Source organism: Gorilla gorilla, chromosome 3 (assembly GCF_029281585.2).
Source record: "Gorilla gorilla gorilla isolate KB3781 chromosome 3, NHGRI_mGorGor1-v2.1_pri, whole genome shotgun sequence".
Lineage (NCBI taxonomy): Eukaryota > Metazoa > Chordata > Mammalia > Primates > Hominidae > Gorilla > Gorilla gorilla.
In genome coordinates, this window is record NC_073227.2 from 19,592,480 (window position 1) to 19,617,258 (window position 24,779).

At 42.3% G+C, this 24,779-nt stretch overlaps 1 protein-coding gene across 1 annotated transcript in view; it reads right to left on the reverse strand.

Moving 5' to 3' along the window:
* Window positions 1-4,396: 4,396 nt before the first annotated feature.
* The window catches only part of HS3ST1 (heparan sulfate-glucosamine 3-sulfotransferase 1), a 36,418-nt gene continuing 16,035 nt past the window's right edge, over window positions 4,397-24,779 (reverse strand). The window contains exon 2 of the mRNA XM_004038441.5: window positions 4,397-11,347. Within this exon, the coding sequence (XP_004038489.3) occupies window positions 10,320-11,243 (924 nt within the window). The 5' untranslated portion in view covers window positions 11,244-11,347 and the 3' untranslated portion in view covers window positions 4,397-10,319. The remainder of the gene's footprint in view (window positions 11,348-24,779) is intronic.

The following is a 24,779-nucleotide window of genomic DNA, read 5'->3' on the forward strand; positions in this document are numbered from 1 at the left end:
TCACTGGAAGAGAGAGAAATTGATGACCCTGTGGCTGTAGCACCCCCATCATTCAAAAATTAATTTTAGTTCAATTCTTCAAACATATTTCAGGCCCAGTGTGCTTTCAGCTGTATGTGCTAGTGGTGGGTACTCATACAACCATTCTGTTTTTCACTTTCAGTACAATATTCAATAAATGACATGAGATATTCAACATTTCATTCTAAAATAGGCTTTGTGGTAGGTTATTTTGCCCAACTTTAAGTTAATGTAAGTGTTCTGTGCATGTTTAAGGTAGGCTAGGCTTATCTATGATGTTAAATAGATTAGCATATTAAATGCATTTTTGATTTACAGTATTTTCAACTTATCAAGATATTTCAATAAATCAGATTTATTGGGATATAACTCCATTGTAAGTCAAGGACCATTTGTACATAGTTCTTACTATACCACTGTATCACATTTGCCCATGGCTTGGACTTATGTAAATGGTTACCATTAGAAGCACAATAAAATTTCGTTGATTTTTAGATGTATTGGCCTTGACATTCATGATGGTACAATGGTATCTGAAGGGCTGTTCCATTGTCACAAGTGAATTCCTATTTACAGACCCTTTGAATCCACCAACAAAAAGTGTATTAAAAGATCAATGAATATGTATGTGTTGAATATCTACTGCATGCCTGGCTATGCTCATAGCCGTCAAGAGCCACAACAATTCCTGAAACAAAATCATATTCCCATTTAACATATCAGCCAACTGACCCTCTTGAATGGTTAATCAAATTTGCCCCGCATTACCCAGATTTTAAGTGATGATGCCAAAATTTAAAACCTCGTTTTCTAACTGAGAGGAAAATAAACAGATAAACAGAGAAGAAAATGTAAATCACAGACGAATTGGATACTTGAAGTGCGTATCAGAAATAGGTACAGTCTTTAATTGTGTGGAAAATGTAAATTGCTACTAAAGATAGAACTTCCAAATTAAAGAAAGTGGGAATAGAGTCTGCCATATATTGTCTTTTGAGTGCTGTGAACAGCTTTTAATATCCAGTGTTAAATGTCTCAGCAATAGTCTTTTATGTCTGATGAATTGTCTAAGAGGTTTTGCAGGTCTGTCAGGGTTTGTGCTTTCATATAACACAAAGTTTTCCAAGCTGACTCCAGCCTGTAATTTGTTCTAAGTGTATCTTTTCTTCACATGGTTTGGTTGAGCCATAAAAAAATTCAGAGGAAGCAACATAGTGTGCACGCCTGGATTCTACTTGTAGAATAAATTGATTTATGCATAATCACTTAATCACCATCACATGGGATCAAAAGAGGAGTGAACTGGCCACATTCCTTAGGTCAAAATAGTTGAAATTACATAGCAAGCCCAAGAACTTATAATAATGATAACTTACATTTGCATAATGAACACTAATATCCTGAAAGCTTACACTTATATTAATCTCCCTTTTTAAGTATGACCACATAACCATTAAGCACTTGTTCTGTCCATTTTATTGTCAAGGAACAACCAGGTATGGGGTATGGAAGCTAGTCTCAACAGAGGGCCCCCCTGTGAACTACGCCTCCAATTATTCTGCCTCTTTTGTGGTCTTTTCCCACACTGAATTTGGGCTGGCCTTGCTGAAACATTAAATGTGACAATAGTTTCACTATGTAACATTTGCAACTTTTGACTTGGTTTCTTGGAACATTCTGGGGAAAGCCAGCTACCATATAAAAAGTTCCACCAATAACTCTAAGTCAGCCATGCTGTGAGGAAACCCAAGTTGGCCACATGGACGTGTTACAGTTATCCCAACATGAGATTAAAGAAGCCATCTTGGCCATCCAGATGAGGTTAGTCTTCAGATGATTACAGTCCTAGCTACCACCTGACTACAACCAGGTAAGCCCCCAAGCAAGACTTTCTCAGATGTTTCCAATTTACCCACAGAACCATAAGAGGTAATAGATTGTTTCTTTATACACTAAATTTTGGAGTGGTTTGTTATATAGCCTTAGGTAACTGGAACACCCGGTATGTTTAGCTATTATTGTTTTTCCTGCGGTACCAAAAACACTACTAAACGAGGAGCATAATTTCAATCAAGTCTCAGCTGGGTATCTGCTTTATGCAGAGAACTGTGTGGTGCATTTTTCTCCGCAGTAAGCAACAGACCTTCACTTGGAGAGCAAGGGATTAGACAACAGATATGCAGTGTGATAGATATTACGAAGTAGTTCTGAGTTCTCCCTTGGGTTCTGCTGCTACCTACATTACTTTACTCCTCCAGATCTCAAATCCTTCTATAAAAAAAGAAGTTTGGCTAAAATGACCGGTATGTTCCCTTTCAACTCTATCAGCTGATGGAGCCGCAGTTGTGTGTATGTGCTTTTTGTTTTTGTTTTTTTTTATCTCAAAGGATATAATTAAAATTTGACAATTGTCATCTCTGAATAATCTTGCTGTAAGGCTCTGGTTAATATACGACGGAAATGCATTCCTTGGGTAACAAAAATCCATACATTTCATTTGTTTTCAAGGGAGCATACAGAAAAGTGAGCATGAGGCAAGATGAATAGACTAGATAATAGAATTACACTTTGAATTAATTACCTATTACCTAACAAATTACTACAAACTTAGCAGCTTAAACCAATATACACCTATTCTCTCAACTTCCCTATGATAGGAGTCCAATCACATCCTACCTCTGCTGTGGCCTTCCCAAGCAGCAATCAAGATTTCACACAGATGACTTTCTTATCCAGAGCTTGGGGCCCTCTTTCAAGCTCACGTGTTGTTGCAAAAATTTAGTCTTTGAAACTGGAATATTGAGATCTTTGCTTTCTTGTTGGATATTGGCTGGGGACACTCTCAGCTACTACTGGACACTGCAGTCCCTTGCTACATGGCCCTCTCAAAGGCCTCTCACAGCATGGCAGGTGATGCCTTCAAAGCCAGTAGAAGAATCTCCCCAGTGTGCTAAGTTGGAGTCTTACATAACACAGTGTCATTATAGCCCATCACCTTTGCCATATAAAGTACTCTAACCAAGAGAGTAAATGACTCATCTTATTTATAACTTCTGCTCATATTCAAGGCGAGGGGTCTATGCAGGGTTTGTACACAAGTGGGTGGAAACCAAGGGAGCCATTCTAGAATTCTGCCTGCCACAGCCTTTTTTGCTGATATTTATATTAAGTTTCTGGTCTCTATCTTTGCCTTCTTTGTGTTCTAGCTCTTTTTATGAACAAATATGTTGTAGAAGAGATTCTCTTTTGCATTGACAGCATTATAACCTAGATGTAAAGCACTTTATTTATGAAGAGAACACGCAGGAGATAAATCTGGCTCTACTGTTTACTAGCCATGTGACCTTAGGCAAATTACTTAATGTCTCTGTGCTTTGGTTCCCCATCCATATATAAAAGAAGCGAAACAGTAGCATTTGTCTCATAGGTTGATATGAAGGTTAAATGAGATAATACCTAGGTTTTAATAAACACATGAGTGTTATTCCTTTACTTTCTGTCGAAGATGATACCAGCCATGAGAGCTAACTAGGAATTAGAAAGACTCACTTTTACATATTTGGAGAGTTTATGAAATTGTGATCTCTTATATGTCCATTGTCCATTTTCCATAAATTGTTCATAGAATCTCTGTGAAGAAGGTATAATTATCCCTATTTTACAGAAAGGTACTGGAAGTTCAGAGAAGTTAAGGAAATTGCCCAAGGTCACATAGCTGTGAAAAAGACTGAGAGATAAACTTCTAAATTCATGTCTTCAGAATCCGAGGTCAGAGCTCTTTTCAGTATGCCAACATGAGAAAGTGGTATTAGACCTGTTCATTATGGCACTGTGTGGTAGAACTCAGATGCATGAGAGAAAGCTGGGGGATGTAGGTCGAGGTACAGTAAGTATGAATTTCAATAGCCAGCTTAGAGATATAATGGGTTACCTTGGAGAACTATCCATTGGTTCAGTATTCAAGAAGAGGTCATATAGTAAGGCATAGTGAAAAGAGCTTGGGTATTAGGGTGATCTGTTCGATTAATAAATATTTATAGCTCCTATGTCAAGTATTGTTACTATTTGATGTGGATCTAATGGTAAACAAACACAGGAAGCTTGAATTGATTATTTCCCCTGAGGTTTGTGAAGACTACATAAAACAGCTTATTTTAAAGTACCTACCAGTGTCTGGGCCAGAAAGGCTACTTCCAGGAGGCGGGCCAGATCATGAGGCTGGGATGTGGTAGAAGGGGCTTTCGCATAAAACTGACAACTAGTCTAGAGTTACCCTTCAATCCACAAACAAGTATTAATACTCCTTATTTACCATGTACCAGGCACTGTGTTAAGTGCCAGAGGGTTGCAATCAAAAGAAAGAGACATCCATGTATTAGTTCTAAGTGGAATATTTATCAAACAGTAGAAATACAAGATGTCGCTACATAAGATGGAGCAATACCTTCATATTTGTTGGGCCCAGGATTGTTTTATGAAGTTGAAATTTAAGTTTGATATTGATGCATTATACTATTTTGGTAGTCTGATAAGCTAATAAAAGAGCCTACTACTTGGTAACAATTTCAGCCATTATTGAATTTAACACTTTGCTATTTGCTAGCCAATAAAATAGACTCATTCTCTGCTATATCTCATTTAATTGGAAGAATTCTAATAACTCCGTGGGTTGATCACGTTATACATGTAAAATACAGAGAGAAGAAAACATGCATGCAAGGTTAAGACTTTAGAGTAGATGGTCTAGAAGCAACGTCTGAGGGGGGATTCCTGTTTTCTTGGGAAACACATTTACTGAGAATAGGGTAGCAGAAGAAATGAGTAAGGTAATGTGGGAAAAGGATGAAGTTTCAGAAGAAATAAGTAAAAGTACAGTTTCAGGAGAAGTCTAGCCTCAGCCTGATCTCACGAGGAGCTCTGAGCATGAGTTGCACCAGAGGTTGTCCTGCCTGGAGGCAATGAGGGTGGACTGTTACCCTACTACCCCCATGCCCCATCCCACATGGGTCAGTCAATCATTAGTCATGCCCTAACCCCAGGAAAGCAGGGGAGTGGGGTGGACAACACTTCTCAGGCATCTTCAGGTAAGAAAACTCCTGCCAACTAAGAGAAATCCTTCAGAAAATAGTACAGAAGACAATCTTTGTGGCAGCTGGGGTTGAGAGCGCTTCCCTGGTAAATGAGCTCTGGATGGAGCATTAACAGCAATAGCTACAGTCACATAGCTGGGAAGCAGAGGAGGAAAAAAGGCAGCGCATTTCTGCCGACTGGTTCAAAACCAGTTTTGGTCTGTCTCCTAAAGTCCCAAATGTTTTTAACCACTAAGTAACATATGCACTGGGTTTATAGTTTTTACTTACTTTATCTCATTGAATTGGAGTTTTCCCCCAACAGAGTACAGTACATATCTGCCCATTTTTATGGAGAAGGAAATGGAGGTTCTCAGAGTCTGAATCTAAGATCCCATGGTCAGTGATTGGTACAGCTAGGATGCACACCCAGGTCTTCTGGCTCTCTCTCTTTGCTGTTATCTAACTGAAAACTTTGGGCAAAATGGAGTAAAGGTCTTGACATCAGGGAGAACTAAAGCACCAAGGTCATTTTCTACATCAAAACACTTTAGTGAAGCAGCTAAATCTGATGATGTCCTCTTTAGCTTTGGCCTTCTCTCACTGTGTGCTGTTTGGAGAACTCTGTTATGTTGCTCTGGCCTTTAACTCAGGCTCAGTCTTCCGAAATGAGCTGCTGCCAGTTAGGAGCATGTTTTATCACGTCCCTGTTGCATCAAATCCCAGCCACTGCTTTGCTTGAAGGTAATTTTGACATCACCCTAACTGTCCAACTCCAAATCCTAGATGCCCATAATTTCCCTTACAGGCTCTGCCTAATAGACAGATGCATATGCTTTATATCTTCCTCCACTTACCCACAAATAGATGGACTGAAAAGGAGCAGAGACATCGGAGACAACATTTCATTTGTAAGAAGTAATGGCTCTATCAACATGGGCAAGCCCTTTAATTTCTGAGTTTATTTTTCTGTAAAATTAGTAGCCCATTTTCTACTTCCTAGGGTTGTTATATAGGTTAGAAGCAATATATTTAACATACCAAGCACATGGCAGGTGTGCAACAAATGATAGCTATTTTTATGCAACAGATACACCTGCACAGGAGCCACATTCACATGGGTGCCTGCTAAGTAAGCTTCCAACACTCCAGCCTTGGAAAGCAGTAGCTTCTCATTGAGTTTAACACATTTGACATGCCACTTAGACAAATCTCTTGCCTACCTCTACCCTCTACCCCCGGCCTCTCCCCGTGACCACTGTCTTCATGTCTCAAGCTTCCCTTGTTCAGAATGCCCTGCTCTGGTGACACTACTGCCATTCGTGCCCCAGCTTTATGGCAATTCCTCCATGAAGCCTTCCCACAGGAAGGTCAGGGTCTCTGTGGCCCACAAGTTAAGTGACCTGCCCTGACATGCGACCTCTGGGAAGATTCTCTATTTCTTAATATTTCTGAGAAATGACATTCTGGAGAGGGTCTCTGATATATTTCACCTTCTTTTGTGATTTGTGATGTCAACATTTCCCATTTCTGGACTATTTCCCTGGAGTGAGCAAGAATCCTTTCTTCTGAAAAAAATGACTTCAAGTCAGGATTACTTTTTTATTTTTTTATTATTAATTTATCTTATTTTTTTTTTTGAGATGGAGTCTTGCTCTGTTGCCCAGGCTGGAGTGCAGTGGCATCATCTCGGCCCCCTGCAACCTCCACCTGCCAGGTTCAAGTGGTTCTCTTGCCTCAGCGTCCTGAGTAGCTGGGATTACAGGCACTCGCCACCATGCCTGGCAAATTTTTGTATTTTTAGTAGAGACGGGGTTTCACCATGTTGGTCAGGCTGGTCTTGAACTCCTGACCTCGTGATTCACCTGCCTTGGCCTCCCAAAGTGCTGGGATTACATGCGTGAGCCACTACACCCGGCCAGGACCACTTTTTAAATCTCAGTTTCCTCTTCTCTATAAGGGGGCTAGTTGATTTCTCTCATGAATGTTGCTGAACTGAATGCCAAACCATGGAACACATTCCCCCACCCATTCTATACACAGCTAAATGTCTTTCCCTTTGTACTCCAAGACCCTCTGTACTTTTATTAAAGTCCAGAACAAACAGTTAATGACTACTGGTTCCTGTTGTATTTTCTTTTTATATTCTTGAGGACTCAATACCATGTTGAGCATGTGGTAGGGGATCAAAAAAGTAAAATTTTAATGAATAATGGTGACCTGTGACACCACCCCTGTAAGCAGCAGGCACGCTAGGCATCGGCCTCTCCTGCCCTCCATCTCCTTCCAGTTGGGTAAGCTTCCAAGCACAGAAGGAGTAAAGCACCCTGTGCTCAGAGGCATGTCACTTTTCCTAAACTTGCAAACCTTCAGTTTGTGAGCTGATAACCAAATGGTGTTAAAAGGATTTCAACCCTATCTGATTCCAGGAGGAAGGGAAAGGGAAGGGGCCGTTCTGACTCTGGAGTGTCAAGTGTGTGAATATTCCAAATCTAATAGCTGAGGCTTGGTTCAGTTGTTCTCACCTGCCTCTCTGGAAGGACCCACCTAGATAGATCCCCCAGGCTGCTCCCGGGCTGGGGTGGTCTGGACAGGAGACCCACCCCTTCCACTGACACCTGTCTCTGTTAATGGAATTGGTAGAAGGCATGTTTTGGAGGGACCGGGTGCTATTAGGCTCCTGAGTCACTGCATTTTGGCCCTGTAAGGACAGCCCAGGGTCTACTACAGGGCCTCCTTTGAATTTGACAGTGCTTGGTGAGATCTAGCAATAAATACCTTGGGTAAGTCTGGAGTGATGGTTTCTTACACAGTGTACCTTCTCAATGACTGGCTGGGGTTGTACCAAAAATGAATGAACAGATAGTGCCACTAGGACCTCTGATCCCTTGCTCATGGTAGACTCATTTGAACATTCCTTTAGCCACGACTCTGCACCCCCAAATGAAAACATATTGAATTTACATTCACTAATCATTTTACACTGGACCACCGCCTCCATCGACTATGCCAGTCCCAGCAGCTAGATTATATTCCATGTGCTGGTCCTGTCTTCCTCCACTCCTCCCCGCTGCCTCTTGCATCCACAGTTCATGCTTCAACCAGACCATCCCTGTCAGGGGACAGGAATTTACAGGCAGTTTGCAAAGAGCATCTTCTTCAGTCAGAGACTCTCATTGCAGTTTCCTTTCAGTCACCATATTCCTGAACAGGTTTGGAAACTTGACTTAACCTTGCTGGGCCCTCTTATTTCTTCAGCTCTTCAAGGAGTATGGTAAAAGCAAGATCCAACGATGTGCTGCAGAGGGAGGCTCTCTGCCTATTGAAAAGTACCATGTCCACCAGGGGCCTGCTGTAAATATTTCTGCTACTTCCTCTGGGGGAGATGATGGTTTAATGACAACTTTAATGGATTCTAAAGAGGAAGGCATCCTCTCTGCTCTCTGTTCATGATATGGGGTGGGGCATAGGCCATGCTAAGGTCAGGTCAGGCTGGAGCTGCTGAAACGTACCAAGGTGACTCACTTCCCTGATAACACTGCTGAGAAAAATGCAGGCTTCTTCTTGCCCTTCCTGTATCTGGGACACACCTCTTAGGATGGAAGATATTTGGCACCTGGGAAGAAATGTCAAGTCAGGTCAGGAAGAACTGGCTCTGAGTCTGGGCTTTTCCTTTTGAGTTCAGAAAGAGTTGGGTAAAAACTAAATACGTAAATAACCTGTGCTTTGGCTCTGAGTAGCCTCTAAGCCTGAGTTTATAGTCAATGTGACCTTGGGCAAGTGTCTCATGTTCTCTGGGCCTAATTCCTCCTCTTCGAAATTTCCATAATAATATCTGCATCCTGGGGTTGCTTGGAGAAATTTCAATGAGTTCTTAAGTGTAGGAGATGATTAATAACGTCCATTTCTGTCATTTTCCTGCGGTATAAACTATGTCAGGAAGCCGGTTTATTTTGCTCATTTGTATTTTCTCTTTTACTGTAATGAATGTTTTATTTTTATTAAAATCCAATGTGTTTAATTCTGTAAAAGGCTGACTGCATGAAGAATGCATGAAAAAACTGAGGATAAGAAGGGTTTATGTGACCATCTCCAACAAGCTGGCTGCTCAGGGGCAGAAGTAAAACTGAACTCCAGCCACTCCTCTGGGGGCAGGTACAGTGGTTCTCTTAGGTGCTACCCTCAACTCTGCCCTTTTCTCTTTTTAACTTCAACACTTGGGAGCTTACTTTTTCTTTCACATTCAGGACTCCAAATTTAGAGTTGATTTTGAAACATACACATATTTATGTCTCAGTGCATATGGAATATATGTCTATAATGCCAATGTGTCTTTCAGGAAGTAAGCAGACTTTCAGACTAAGCAAAAGACTACTACCCTTTTAGTCAGCCTTTCACAGAACCGACAGGATGAAGACACACATAGATTTAGCAGTTTCTCTTTTCTATTCTAATTGGCTTTCTGGAGGCCAACTGCCACCTGGGGCAAAGTATCCAGGTCCAAGATCATTCTGAAGGCCAAGGGTTTAATCCTCTTTATTATAACTGCTGAGATCAGAAGCATGTGCAAATATTCTTTGAGGTCAAGATGGATCCCAAGAGACCTCTAGCCAGTCACTAACTGCTTCTCCATCCTGAATATTGCTTTGTTTACTTGAAGTTTACACGTGGGAATGGGTAAAACTGTGACCTCCAAAAATGACAAGGAATCGCCGAGGAGATAAATCTTACAATTCAAGTAAAAATAAATCTGATGATCACAATGAGACATTAAAAATTAAAAAGAGCAATGCAGAAAGGAGAGGGGAGAGAGAGGATTATAATAGCCATGAAAAACATGTTTTTTTAAGTAACAAAAGAATTTAGATTTTGCAATGATTGCAACACAGACAGCTATTTTGAGTTGGGGGCAAGTTAATTATATTCAAAAAAAGATAGCGTCTCCAGAAAAAATCTTTTTTTTTTTTCAGTGAAATAGTTTAGTTCCTTCATATAGAGACATATTACACAATGTTAACAACCATGAAAAACAATACAAAATGCCCTCCGTTTAACAAGTAGAAAAATATAACTAGTATATATGGCAATTGTGAATCTAATACTGTACAGAAGTACTTTATGGATTTTACAAATAAATTATACCTTAAATGCTTTTTTAAAATTCTTTTTCCCCCCAGATGTACACCAGAACTTACAGTAGGAAAGTTTCTGAGCTTAGCTTATTGCAAATCAGTGCCAGTCAAATGTTCTGCCAACAAGCTCGAAGAATTTCTTATTTGGCTCATGAAAATATTCGTGCAGTTTATTGAGTAGTTTGGGATCGACTTGGGGGTGCGCCCGGCCTTTGGACTCATGTAAGCAGCGGTCCCGGCCGCTGTCCCGCAGGCAGTAAAAGCCCTTGGTTTTGTTAAAGTAGAAGTTCGAAGCATTGATCTGCGGCGACAGCTTTAGGAACCTCTCGACCTTTTGGATCTCAGGGAAAGGGTCCCTGATGAGGCGGTCGCCGTCCACAATGTGGATGTGGCGCAGCGGGAAGAAGCGCAGCCAGTTCTCCATGTGCACGTGGTAGAGGCTGCGGTTGAGGGCCTTGTAGTCCACGTTGAGCCGGCCGTCGCGCACCAGGAACTCCTCGATGGACGGGTAGGGCTTGCGCTTCTGCATGTGGTTGTAGAACACTTGGGTGTAGTCAGATAGCACGCGCTCCGACGGGTCTCGCAGGATGAGCAGCAGCCGGATGGACGGGTTCATGCTGTAGACTCGCTCAGGCACTTTGGGCGACGTGAAATACGCGGGGGTCTTCTCCACTGTGAGCTGGTGTGGCCAGGAGAAGGGCATCTGGCTGAGGTACCAGCCCAGGCCGTGGCTGTAATGCTCCTCCCAGTCGAAGAAGTGGACCTCGTTCTCCGCGGCTGCCACGTCGGGGTGCAGGCTGAGCATCTCCAGCAGTGCGCGCGTGCCGCCCTTGCGCACGCCGATGATGATGGTCTGCGGCAACTGCTGGGCAGAGCCGTTCGGGGCCACGCCATCACGGACGTCATCCTGGAGGGTCCCCGCTTTCCGCAGAAGCTCCTGCTGGCCTAGCTCGGCGGGGCGGGAAGGCACTAGCTGGGGCTGGGCCACCAGCAGCACCGCGCCCAGGAGCAGCGCCGCCATGCTGGACACCACGGTGGCTTCACTGGGCCGCGCGCCGCTGGGTCATGAAGTGCCACAGCAGGGAAGCCTCTTAGTGGCACATGGGCGTTTCAGGCCTTCAATTACTAGGGAACAAAAAGGGAAGATATTAACATATAACAAATACAGGGATAATTCAACTAACAACTCTGTAGCCACTCTGTAGTGAGGCCTATATTCACCTCCCCAGGACTCTCAGTTTCTTATCCTATACAGGAGCCGATGGCAAACATTTTCTGCAGAAGGCCAGAGAATAAGTATTTCAGGCTTTAGGGGACATACTTTACGCCAACTCCAACTCCAACCGCGCTATTATAGATGGAATGCAGCCATAGACAACACACAAGGGAATGGGTGTGGTTGTGTTCCAAGAACACTCTATTTATGGGCACTGAGTGAATTTCATATAATTTTCACGTGTCATTAAATATTATTTTCCTTTTTACTATTGTTATTTTTTGCAATCATTTATATGTTTAGCTGGCTGCATACAACCAGGCCAGGTTTGCATCCCTAGTCAGAGCATGCTAACCCTTGCTATAAAGGAAAGGGTTGGGAAGACCCTTTGGAACTCAGCAAAAATCAATAAAATATCTACTACTCACCAGTCCCTGGCAAAGGGGCAGGTAATATAGAAGCAGGCTTTGTTCCTGCCCCCACTCTTCCAGCCAGGGGCTCCTAATCTAACAGAGCATGTGAATTAGTATGAAAGATTACATGATTAGTCCCAATTCTTCACCTTGTGTCCAACTCTTGAATTGGCCTTGCCACTAGCATATGAGCAGATGTGACTACGTATCAGTCCCCAGCCTGGCTGCAAGAGGCCTTGTGTGTTTTTGCTCATCCTCTTTCACTCTTGGCTTTGCCATGAGAAGAATATGCCCTGGCTAGCCCATGGTCCCAGAGGGAGGATGAAAGACACACAGAGCCATCCCAGCTCATGAGCGAAGATGCATGATTGTGGTTTTAAGCCACTGAGTGTTGGAGTGGTTTGTATTGCAGCGGGAAATTGGCAAAAGTTAATTGATGCAGCCTGACTGTAGGCATCAGGGAGATATATGTTATGATGGCAATTTTGGTAGGGTACTATGAAGACACATGTTCATCCATTTTGCCTAAAATAATTGGGGATGGTTTCACAGTGGAGGAAACATTTGAAATAGGCCTGGAGGGATAAACAAGTGAAATTACTACAAAGTGCAAAAAAGCCTTCATTTGTACAAAGCTTTACTATTGATAATGTGGTCTCATACTATGTTCAGCTATTGTCACTACAACCCTACACTGTAAGGTAGGAAGGCAAGGCAGATGTCACCGCCATTTTTTTTTTTTTTTTTTGATGGAGTTTTGCTCTTGTTGCTCAGGTTGGAGTGCAATGGTCTGATCTCAGCTCACCGCAACCTCTGCCTCCCGGGTTCAAGTGATTCTCCTGCCTCAGTCTCCCGAGTAGCTGAGATTACAGGCATGTGCCACCACGCCCAGCTAATTTTGTATTTTTAGTAGAGATGGGCTTTCTCTATGTTGGTCAGGCTGGTCTCGAAATCCCAACCTGAGGTGATCTGCCTGCCTCGGCCTCCCAAAGTGCTGGGATTACAGGCATGAGCCACCGCGCCTGGCCTGTCACCACCATTTTATAGATGGTATTCTTGTCTAAGGACACAATTCTATTAGTCTATTTCAAAATTTAGAGCCCAAATTGAAACTCTAAACTCAGTGTTCTTTATCCACAAACCACATCTTTTCCACGAAACTTCTCCCCTTTACCTATTTAAGATTTGTAACATTTAGGCAGTAAAGGACACAGGAACTGCTGGCCTAGATGCTGTGGGGTTCCACAAGACAGACCAGTCAAGGGTTTATGTTTTCAAGGAGCTGATACTCATCAGTCTGTGTTTCACGCTATCCCCTAAAGAGGAGATTAGTTGCTTTCACTTGAGTCATCTCTGTTAAAACACATTAAGGGAAGCGTAAGAGACAGGCCTGGCTTGGGGACTGGGGGATTTACAAAGCTAGTAAAAATATTCTCCATCAAGAGGACTCATCATCTTTTGTACGGTAGTTTCAAAATTTACTTCATTAGTTTAAAACTTGTCCAGAATGAATAAAGGAAGAACAAATTCCAGGACATCCATTTTTATGATCAACCAGCTTGTCTACCTTTCTCAGATATTGTTATCTGCTTTGAAAAACATATTAAAGAGCAAGTAATCAAATAGATGGAAGGTTTTAGAGAACCACAGTGCACTGGAGAAGGGACCTGAGAGATCAGTGATGTAACTCTTTAAGAAAAAATCAAGAATGCTTTAGAAAGGATAGCCAAGAACGATGAGGTTTCAGGTTGGTTCTACCGATTGGTGAACTCAATTTAACAGGCCAATTTTTTTAGTCAACTGATGGTTTCAGGGTGTTTCAGCTGAATTTCATTTCCTTCTCAAGTCACCTACGTGGTTGGACCAAATGTACCAATTGTGCTTGGCTCTTACATGTTTGAGATGAGAGAATGTATGCAATTGTATGTGCATGCTTGAGTGTGTCTGTATGTGTATGCATGCATGTGTGTGTGTGTGCAGGTATAACAGGTTGGTCAAGTGAGAGAGGGACTAACTACTACCCTTTAGCGAGCTATACTGTGTGTTGGTCACTGCTATCACCATCTTATAGTTCCATGTTCAGACTCAGGGAACAACACATTCATATTATTTGATACCTAAGTGTAGAGGCAGAGGCCAGATCTGAAATTCATATTATCTGACTGTTTATGCTCCTTCCACTCTAACCTGAGGCATCCTGGTTAGTGTAGTGTACATCTGAGGTTTCTTTCCTGAAGGGGAATTACCAGCAGACAGTAGAGAAGAAACTAAATATAGTTTGTCCTTTATGAAAGAAAATAACAACAACGTATTGGGAAGTTAAGTAGCTTATAAGCTCCTTGTTTGTATTTTAATCCTTTCTAAAAATGTATTTACTTATGTCTAGACCTTTTTCATTCAAAAATATTTGAGGCTTATAGAGAAAGAAATTAGCTAATGTCTTATATACACATATGCAAGTATATACGCACACATATATATACACACATACTATATATACCATATATATCATGTGTATACCCCATGTGTATCTTTTATGTGTATATGTAAAAATGTGTATAAGTACATATGTGTTTGTGTGTGTAAATGTATGCACACATATATTCATCTCTAAATATAGTATAACCTGTTTTATATTACATACACACTGTGGGCATTGGGAGCCAACTTCCTCTTGTGGTTTTGTAATTTGGACTTCCCAGTGGCACAGAAAGGATTTCTGGTCCTTTTTGTAACACTCTCAGAAACAAAAAGATTCCCAAGCTCAGGTGAACCTGTAAGCCATTCATTCCTGTGTGCCACCTTGATCTTGACAATGAGGTTATAAACATCAGGGAAGAAGGGAGTCACTTAGTCCCTGCCTTTCACACCCCAAGATGACTTGCCCAGTGTCGCATAGTAAATCTGTTCCTAGGACGTTTGGCTCCAGAAGTCCAGTTCTGTAGTCTAGTTGCTGTTACTACTGTCTTTCGAGTAACTGGTTGTAATGTAAAATAATGACAATATTTTTAGGATTCCATAGAAGAAAAACCCAACAAAATCTACCCAGCAATGACAACTCCCTGGCCACCAACTTCCAGTGTCAGCTGACACACAGGGTACGTGCAGTACAGGGTCAAACTTGCGTATTTGTTCTGTTCAGTAGAAGGGTCCAAATGAATTGCACAGGCCCTGGAGTCAGGATTCCTGTCTCTAGTTTGGACCTTGGTCAAAGTGACTTAACCTCTCTTAGCTTCAGTTTCCTCATCTGTAAAATGGTAATAATTCCACCTGCTTCAGATGATTACTTTGAGACTGAAATGAAACAGTGTGTGTTAGGACTGTCCGATACAAATATATTGTGTATAACATATGCATTCAGACATTTTAAAACATATATTCTACATAGCTTAATAGATCTAAAGTGTTATCACTCTAACCTATAATCACTATATAATTTTTCTTTTTTGAGACAGAGTCTTCCTCTGTCGCCCAGGCTGGAGTGCAGTGGCACGATCTCAGCTCACTGTGACCTCTGCATTCTGGGTTCAAGTAGTTCTTGTGCCTCAGCCTCCCAAGTAGCTGGGACCACAGGTGTGTGCCACCACAGCTGGCCAATTTTTCTATTATAATTTTAGTAGAGATGGGGTTTCGCCATGTTGGTCAGACTGGTCTCGAACTCCTGACCTCAAGTGATCCACCTGTTTCGGTCTCCCAAAGTGCTTGGATTCCAGGTGTGAGCCACCATACCTGGCCTAATCACTATATAAAATTAATGAGATATTTTGCATTTTTTTCTACCCAGTCTTCAAAATCCAAGTGCGTATATATTTTCCGTGTAGCACATCTCAAGGACACATATGGCTGGTGGCAATTGAGTTAGAGAGCACAGAGATAGATAGCACTGGGCATGTTTGCAATTCTTAATCTGAGAGCTCTTTAAGTGTGGAACACACTCTCCTGAAAGCAAGATTCTCTACCCACTCACAGATTGGGAGCTTCCTGAACAGGAGAAGAACCAGGAAGGCAGGTTTGAACCTGCAGGCAGCACAAAGGCAAATTCGATCTTCTCCCTCAAGAAATAAACCAGGTAAAAGTAAACAAATGGGACCTTCTGACAGTTGAAGCACTTGGCTGATGTGGGCATGGATACAGAATTCTCCATAGCACCTGGAGCTGAGGCCACATCCTTGGCAAAAGCAATGATTGCAGCTCCCATCTGCAGCAATTGCTACTGAGCAGGCACTAGACTGGCAACTTTCCACACAGGGCTTGCTGTAATCCTCACTGCAAGTCCTCAAGGTCAGTGATGTTTTTATTTTAAAAAGTGAGGTTCAGAGAAATGAAGTCTTGTGTCTAGAAAGTTAGAGGAGGTGAAAGGATGCAAACTCAGTCTAAACAGACAAAGCCAGGAACTTCACTGTCACTTTCACTTTTCTTGGCAATGTCTGGAGTTAGTGAGCAAGTTGTTAATGAACTTGGCTCGACTTCTTTGGTCCTGTTGAATAGTTGTGCCTTGCACCAATTCTTTGATGAAGGACAGAATTTCTGTGAAGGCCCAGGCTTGCTAAGATGGGCAAAATGAACCACCGATGGGTTAATAGGTCCCAAAGGGAGACCCAGCTACGCCTCCATTTACTTCCCTTTATCAGGGAGGCTGTTTTCTGGGTGTTATGGCGAAAACCCAAGGCCTGAGTTTCATGAATTGAAAAGATTAAGGTCCTTCCTATCAGCAACAGTAAGCTTCCTCGAGTCCCACTGTGAAGACAGTAGCCACATGCCAGGCATGGGAAACCCAAGGGAGATTCCACAGAATCTTCCAGATGGAGGCTTCCCTTGCACTTGGAATTAAATCTAAACTCCTTTCCAAGGAGGCCTTTCCTGCAAATGGAGGTCTTGCCTTGCTCTGCTCTGTCCCCTTGGGCCTGGCATGATTTCTGGTATATAGCACATACTAGACATTTTGTTTGCTGAATGAACTTGTCAAATGCAGTAGACAGGCAAATAGCTGGAAGGTACTGGGAACATATTTTAACACAGTAGGAAGAGAAACTTTAAGGGTTTGAAACTTCTGTCTCTAGAGAGTCAAGCAGAAACCAGATGTTGAAAGGGGGACTCAGCATTTCTAATCGTGATTGGGCGACATCACCTGAGAGCCTAGAAAATATTTGGATTAAAAAAGGAGGGGAAGCAATGAAATAACCCTTCAAAAATATTTTCATTTTCTCCTTATGTCTCCTTATTACATAATTCACATCATGACCTAGATTTCAAATGTAATTAACTGTAATATATTCTCTTAGTCCCACTACTGGAACATATTCATAGATGAAATGAAATAACTAGGATATTTCACAAGAGGCACATTTAATGAATCTGGAACAGCGATGCCTGCCATCTGTCTGTCTGCAGGACACCTTCACAGCCCCTCAACGAGAGATGGTGACACACTGTCACAGGCAGGAATCTCCTCTAGGGTAGCAGGGATGATCAAAGCATACAACCACAATTCACTTATGGGATTTAACAAAAGGGTTAGAAGGAAAGAGATTACCTGCTGAGCACTCACTGGGTGCCAGGTGGTAAGCACTTGAGTATAAATTATTTCTTCTGATACTTGCAACAATACAAGAGGTGGTTGTTCTCATTTTATTTTATATTTTTAAGCAATAAAAAGGTGGTGGGGAGTAGTAGATGAGCAAAGAATCTTTTGCAATCAGGTAAATCCAAGCTAGAATTCTTACTGCTAACTGACCTCAGTAAATGTCTAACCTCTCTGGGTCTCCACATTCCCCTCTGCAAATATGAGCTTAAATCTACTTGATAGGGGTGTCATCATAATTAAATAAGATGACCCATGCCAAATACACGGCACAGTGTCTGGCACAGTTATTCAACAAATGTTAATGGCCTGCCTTTCATATTCGTATCTGCCATGACAGAAATGGATACATGCTGTTAAGGTTAAATGACCTCCTCAAGGTCACAGAACCAGGAAATATCAAAACTAAAATATTCCACTGGCCATCTTCAAAGCCCATGGTGTGCTTTTGTCCCCTTTGAATGGTGATGCTTCCCCTTGGGCAGTGGGGAGTGCATTCCAGGCAAGGGAGAGCTTACTTAAAACCACAATGAGATAGAAGAAGTGTGAGATTTATTATACTGTTATGTGAGAACTGCTTCTTTCCAAGAATCCCATGGTGTTGAGTGATTTAATTTTCTGGAACGTACTGAAACATGAGAAAGACAGGTTGAACAACAGAACTGTCATTTTTTTTTTAATCTACCAAACTTCTGGGCAATCAAAAGTATAAGATTATTTTTTCATTGTTAAGAACGAAACATGTCTTCACTTTCATCTTTGCACAGCTACGGAAGAGCACCTCACAGTGGTGTCAGATTTTCATCCTTGGCAGGTCATTTTGGAAACAATGAAATTGGAAATACATTTAGTTTGTGCCTGTCAGTCTATGAGAGGACAGTGATATTTCAAGACCTACATAAATATTTATTTTCTTGAAATTGCCTATACATGTCAATCTTCAACAAATGTTGACATTCACTTTTGTTTGGATTTCCTTATGGTAATTGCTGTGAGGTGGGACGGGGTGAAAAGAGTTTAGGGTAGAAAGGACCGTAAGTCAGGCCACATAATGTTAATAAGCTTCCTTGGACCACATTTACTATGCAGTGGGGGATAAGTTAGAGTAATTGGCCCCACTTTTTCCTTGAAAAAGAGGAGGACTATTCGAATATCTCCTCCTCTAGCCTTCTATGCTTCCTTGAATCCTCTGCATGTCTGAGAGGTGCCATATTTACAAAAGTTTAACTGGCTAATAAATTGAATTCTCTGAAATTGAAGGAAGGAGATGCCTTGGCAAGCCAAGGAAGGCAGCTTGGTGTAGTCACTGGGATAAGGATTCCCATCTTGGTGTTATTTATGAGCCTCTGAGTGCTCCTTGATAAAATGAGAATGATAAATGCAACCTGTCCCATAGGTAGTCTGAAGTCAACCCACACAACATTATTGTCCAGATCAGGTGAAGGATTATGGCCCAAGGATCTGGATAAAAACTTCGCATGAGAGGTAACTAAAGATTTCCTCCTGGGAGGGACTTGTGGTTGCAAGTTACAGTCATCAGGCACAGTGCTTTCCAAACATGCATATGCACGCAAGTCACTTGGAAAGCCAGTTACAAATGCAGATTCTAATGCAAGAGGCCTGAGCACAGGCCTGGGATTCTGTATTCCTCATAAATTCCCAGAGGAGCTGATGTAACCCTCGATAGTCTTTGGAATGGCTAGGACCCTGTGAGCTTAGAATGTGGGTGCCAATTCAGATTCTGATACTCTTGGCCTGGGGCAGAGATGGGCAATGTCTTTTGTTTTTTATTTGTTTGTTTCCTACTGTTGTTGGGGTAGTATATTTTTAATTCCAGGACTGAAAACAATTGTGGTAGACAAAATAGACAGGGATTATTTTGGCTGCTGAGTTTGTATTTTGGGAGGCGGGAGATGGAGGAAAGATGCTGGGAATTAACAGGATTTAGAGCCAAAAACCCAGTCTCAAATCTTAGCTCTGTAACTTGAAATCTGCAAGACAGCCCTGAAACTCAGAGCTTGAGATTGAATGTCTTGGCCCTACATATTTACTGTGAGGATTAAATAAAAAAGTACATGTGGCATGCTTAGGGCATTGCCATACTGACTGGCCTGTGGTAAGCTCTCAAATCATGGTAGCTATTTTTGTCCCTTAAAAAAAAAAAATGTTGGGTGGTATAAATGGGATCCTGGGATGATAATTAGTCAAACACATTTGTTCATGATGCAAAGTACTGCAGTGACTCAACCAGACAGAAGCTCAAAGAAGAAAGGACAGTGACACATAGAAATAATTTAGCTCTCTGTAGAAGGGCACGCAGTGGCTGTGGGTCCTTCATAAAGGGCTCCTGAACGAATGATGAGCAGCCAGGTGTGTGCAGTGGTGAGGCAGGCCCCAGTGAAGGAAGAGGAGAAGTTACTTCTCAACATGTTTAATCTGCATTGCTGTGCACAGAAGGCAGCAGTGACCTAAATAAATCCTTCATTAGAAGCAGAAACACACTGGCTCAGGCACTGCGCAGCAGAGCTCTGTGACAGGAGGGCGGACAGATGGGGCTTCTCTTATTAATCAGTGCAACTGAGTGGAAGAGGGGCCCCATAGCAGAGAGGAGACAGGAGCTGGGCTGCCTTGGGCCCACGGTGGGGTGCATGGCTTTAGCCCCTGCTCCAGGTATGACTGAGCCTCTGAGAGGTGCCATCTTAGCTGAAGAAGCTCCCCTGGCTGGGGTGGACAGTCATCTATCACCCTGCATGTGGTGAGTACCCACAAATCTTTTGTGTTAACCCAGAAGTGGTCAGGAAAGACACACAAGGCATCAGAGGCAAAATAGCCATGTGCCATCATCTTGTTCTGTCTTATCATTTTGCAGATCGAGAAACTGAGGTAAGCAGAGAACAAGAACCCCAAGGTCAGGCCTGCAGGGACTGAACTGACTCAGAAACATGGGTCTCCCAATTTGCATCTTACTAACCTCCAGACACATGGAAATCTGTCCTTTTATGTTTGGGTAAGGAAGATTGGAATAATTCACAGCTGAAAATAAATTTATACAAACCAAAGTAAATTGTTTCCCTGAAACAATTTGGACAAACAGGGAGAGATGATTTGTCTCATTTCTTGAGCCAGGTTGTTATGGACTGAATGTTTTTGTCCTCCCCAAATTCATAGGTTGAGACCCTAACCCTCAGTGTGATGGTATTTGGAGGTGGGGGCTTTAGATGAGTAGATTTCCATAAGGTTGTAAGGGTGGGGCTCCATTCTGACAAGATTGGTGTCCTTATAAGAAGAGGAAGATAAAACAGAGCTCACTCTGTCTCTCTCTCTCATTCTCTCCACCATGTGAAGGCACAGCCAAAATGTGGCCCTCTGCGAGCAAGGAATGGGGTTTCATGAAGAACCACTTCTGCTGACACCTTGATCTTGAACTTCCAGCCTCCAGAGCTGTGAGAAATAAGTATCTATTGTTTAAACCATCCATTGCAAGGTATTTGATGATAGCAGCCCTAGCTGACTAGTACATGGTCCTCAGAATAATTAGTAAAGCAAAACAGTTTGGCTGGGACTTCCTCTACTGTGTGTCTTTCCAGTGGCAGCACTCAGATGCTTCCAGGTTTAGGCAGGTGACATCTATGTATGAAGCCAGGTGGCTGGTGGGAGACGGTGGCAGCGCCGTGGCAAGCAGCTGTGTGTGTAGTTTGGCTAAAGAAGCAGGTGCTGCCAACTCTGGCAGATATTGTCAGAGACCAGGGACCAGAGTGGTCTGATCTTCACATTTCTGAAAACTCAACTATGGATATTTATGTGAAAAGTGCTGATTTTTAGGAATCTCATAAATGGATATAGGTTGCCAAGTAAAGTGAAGAAAAGGAAAAAATAAAAATAAAAAAGACTGAATGGCAAGTCTGCAAAGAGCAATGCCTAAGGTCTATGCTTTGCCTATAGGTGATCACTCAAACTCTTACAAGACATCTACGATGTTTCTAAAATTGTACTGAGTCCCCGGGGACACTGAAATAATCCTGTCCCTGTCCTCAAGGAGCACCTTATAATGTGGAAGATGCACGTGGAAGGAATGAATGACTAGACTTCAGAGTAGACATAGATCCAGCCGTGGAAACTCAAGAGCCCAGAGGAAAGAGATGGGAGCTGGCAGAGGGTCAGGGAGGGCCTGGAAGGACCTCACAGCAAAGATCATGTTCGAACACAATCTTGGAGAAAACTTGGCCATTGCCCAGAAGAAAGTCCCACGGAAGCATTCATTCAGGGCAGTAGGAGAAAAAGCCAAATGGGGTACAAGGAAAACCTCAGCCTATGCTAAGATGTGCTATGGGGAGCACAGGCCATGGCAGGTGCTGGTGTGGATGAGGCTACAGGACCCACAGCTTGAGAGGCTGCAGTGCTCTCTCTAGAAATTTAGAAAGAGGGTAGAGGAGACTGGGAGTGGTGGCTTATGCCTGTAATCCCAGCACTTTTGGGAGGCCAAGGCGGTGTAGAACATGAGGTCAAGAGTTCAAGACCAGCCTGTCAAACATGGTGAAACCCCGTCTCTACTAAAAATACAAAAATTAGCCAGGCGTGGTGGCACGCGCCTGTAATCCCAGCTACTCAGGAGGCTGAGGCAGGAGAATTGCTTGAACCTGGGAGGCAGAGTTTGCAGTGAGCCAAGATCACACCATGGCACTCCAGCCTGGGCAACAGAGCGAGACTCCATCTCAAAAAATAAATAAATAAATAAATAAAAAAGTAGAGGAAAAATAGCCCTGGCATTGGGATGAAGCATATAGTCCTGAACTTAAATCTCAGCAGTGTCACTTCATTATGTACAGGCTCTGACTTGAGAAAAGTTAATGGCGTAACTTGGAAACTTTTGTTCAGCTTTGGCCCAGGAACTTTTTACTATCTTTCTTTTTAGGTATGTGTGCTCTTGGTTTATCATGATCATTTGAAAACAAACATTTAAGAGAGTGCTTAGTATTGCCAGGCACCATGAAAAACACCAGGGGTAGAGCAATGACAAAGTGGCATCCATGCCTGAAAGAGCTCAAGGGAAAAACTGGCATAGAAATAATATGAGTAGTATGCCCTAGTGGGTTTTGATTTTATATTGAAGAAACTGTTGCACTCATATGATAGCACTACATAAAGCAATAGTACATAGTTCTTTCCTCTGGCCCACATACATATACACACCACTGTGATTTCCATCTGTCCCTTACTTGAAATGTTTTTAAAGTGTCATTCAAGTTGAATATTTCATTATACTGATGCTTCAGGTTCTACAAGTAAATTAGTATCTCATTTGCCTCTAACTCAAGCTTTACTTTAAACAGGAGATGCTGTTTAATCATCTTGCTAATCTTGAAATATTTAAATGCCATGTAATCTATCCAGAGAAACAACACCTAGATCGTGCACTCCACACAGGCCTCTCTGTAATCTCTTGTTATCTCTTATTATAATTACACTATCTTCAGATTAAATGCACTGGTGTATGTCAAGTTAATCCATCAGTGGCCTGGTCATTTGTTCTTTCTGAATGTTGATGCAAAACGATTTACATTTTATACTTTTAAAATGTTATTTATTATTACTTAAATAAAGTAATGTCAGAAGGAGAAGTTCAGGAATCATCAAGATGAATTGCAGGAGCTCGGAGTGGGGAGGCTGGTGATTAAGGGCCTGGGTTTGAATCCTGGCTGCACCCATACTGGCTCCATATGACCAAGAGCAAGCCATGTGACCTCTATATGAATTTTCCCATCTGAAATATGGGGATGGTAACAGCACCAACCTCATGGGATTGTCATGGGGATCAAAGGAGGTGTGACTGTGTGAACTGTTAAAGAGTGGGGCTGGCATAGAAAACTCCCACCAAATTTCAGTTTTTGTAACTGTCAGACTTCCACATCCGAATAGCTGATAAAGCTTCTATTCAGGTAATCAATAATTCGGACACACAAGATGCATATCCACAAAGTCTTCTTTGCTCGAAAGGGCCAAAGCCCCAGGGTAAATAGGGTGCTGAACTGGGAGATAGGAGCTGGGGTCTAGTCCCTGGTTCTGTCTTGACTTCCATGTGATGGTCAGCAAGACACAGGGATACTCTAAGCCTTGTTTACAGAGTGAAACGATTGGGTTGTAAATTCTAAGATCGTATAAGATCAATCTAAAACATGAATGCTTTAGAGGATTGAGAAACATACAGGTTGATCATGCATGGCTCTCTTGGAATCCAAAATTTCAAGAGAATTTTCCAAGAGCTACGGAATCCAAAATTCCTAGCCAAAGTGATTACTGTTAAAAATTAACCACAAAGTTTTGTCACCAGTGTGGGCATCTAACATTTTATAGGTTAAAGGTAGCACCATATATCAAACTTCTAAGCTGCTGAGGTCTTCTTGATGGGGAGGGGGAAGAATACAGCCTTTAGTGGAAAAGAGGCTGTTTCCTTGGGTAGGGTCTCTCAAACTGCACTTGCTGCTCTGATTCCACTCAGATCATACTTAGCACTCATTCAATGACTATTCATTGAACCCAGGACCTGATTGAGAGGTGGATCAGTTAGACTGAGAAATAATCTATGAAGAATGCTTAACCATTACTAGAATGAAACAAGGCAAAGAAGAAAGCATTATACTCCTACGGACTGAATGTTTGTGTCTTTACAAAATTAATATGTTAAAATCAAATCCCCATCATGATGGTATTGGAGGTGGGGCCCCTAGGAGGTAAGTAGGTCATGAGGGTGAAGACTTCATGAATGGTATTAGCGCCCTTCTAAGAAGAGGCCAGAAATCTGGCTTATTTTCTTTCTGCCATGTGGGGTACAAGGAGAATTCAGCAGGGGCTGCAACCCAGAAGAGGGCTCTCACCAGAACCCAAGCATGCTGGCATCCTGGCCTCAGACTTCCAGCCTGCAGAACTGTGAGAAGTCAGTTTCTGTTGTTCATAAGCCATCAGGCCTATGGTGCTTGGTCATAGTAGCCCTAATTAACTAAGATAAGTATTATATAAAAAGTTTATCAGGGACAATAAAACATACCATTAGAAGAGAATCCTTCCAACTTGGGGCATGTGGTGGGATAAGATTTCCCTTATCCCCACACCAAACACGCAGCTTAATCACCTTCTAGGCTGGAGGAAGGCAGTTTGCTCTAAGACTTCTGCTTGCTTAAATGAGGTATGGACGATTGGGAGTGAGTAGAATTGCTTAGGAAAAGAGCCGAGGACTGAGAGCTGCCACAGGGGTCTAGTTTCCTGGTTTGTGCCACATATGACACTCAGCCTCTTCCTTAGCAAATGGAGAAGCAAACTTTGTAAAGTATCAGGGTGTGAGAGTATCCACAA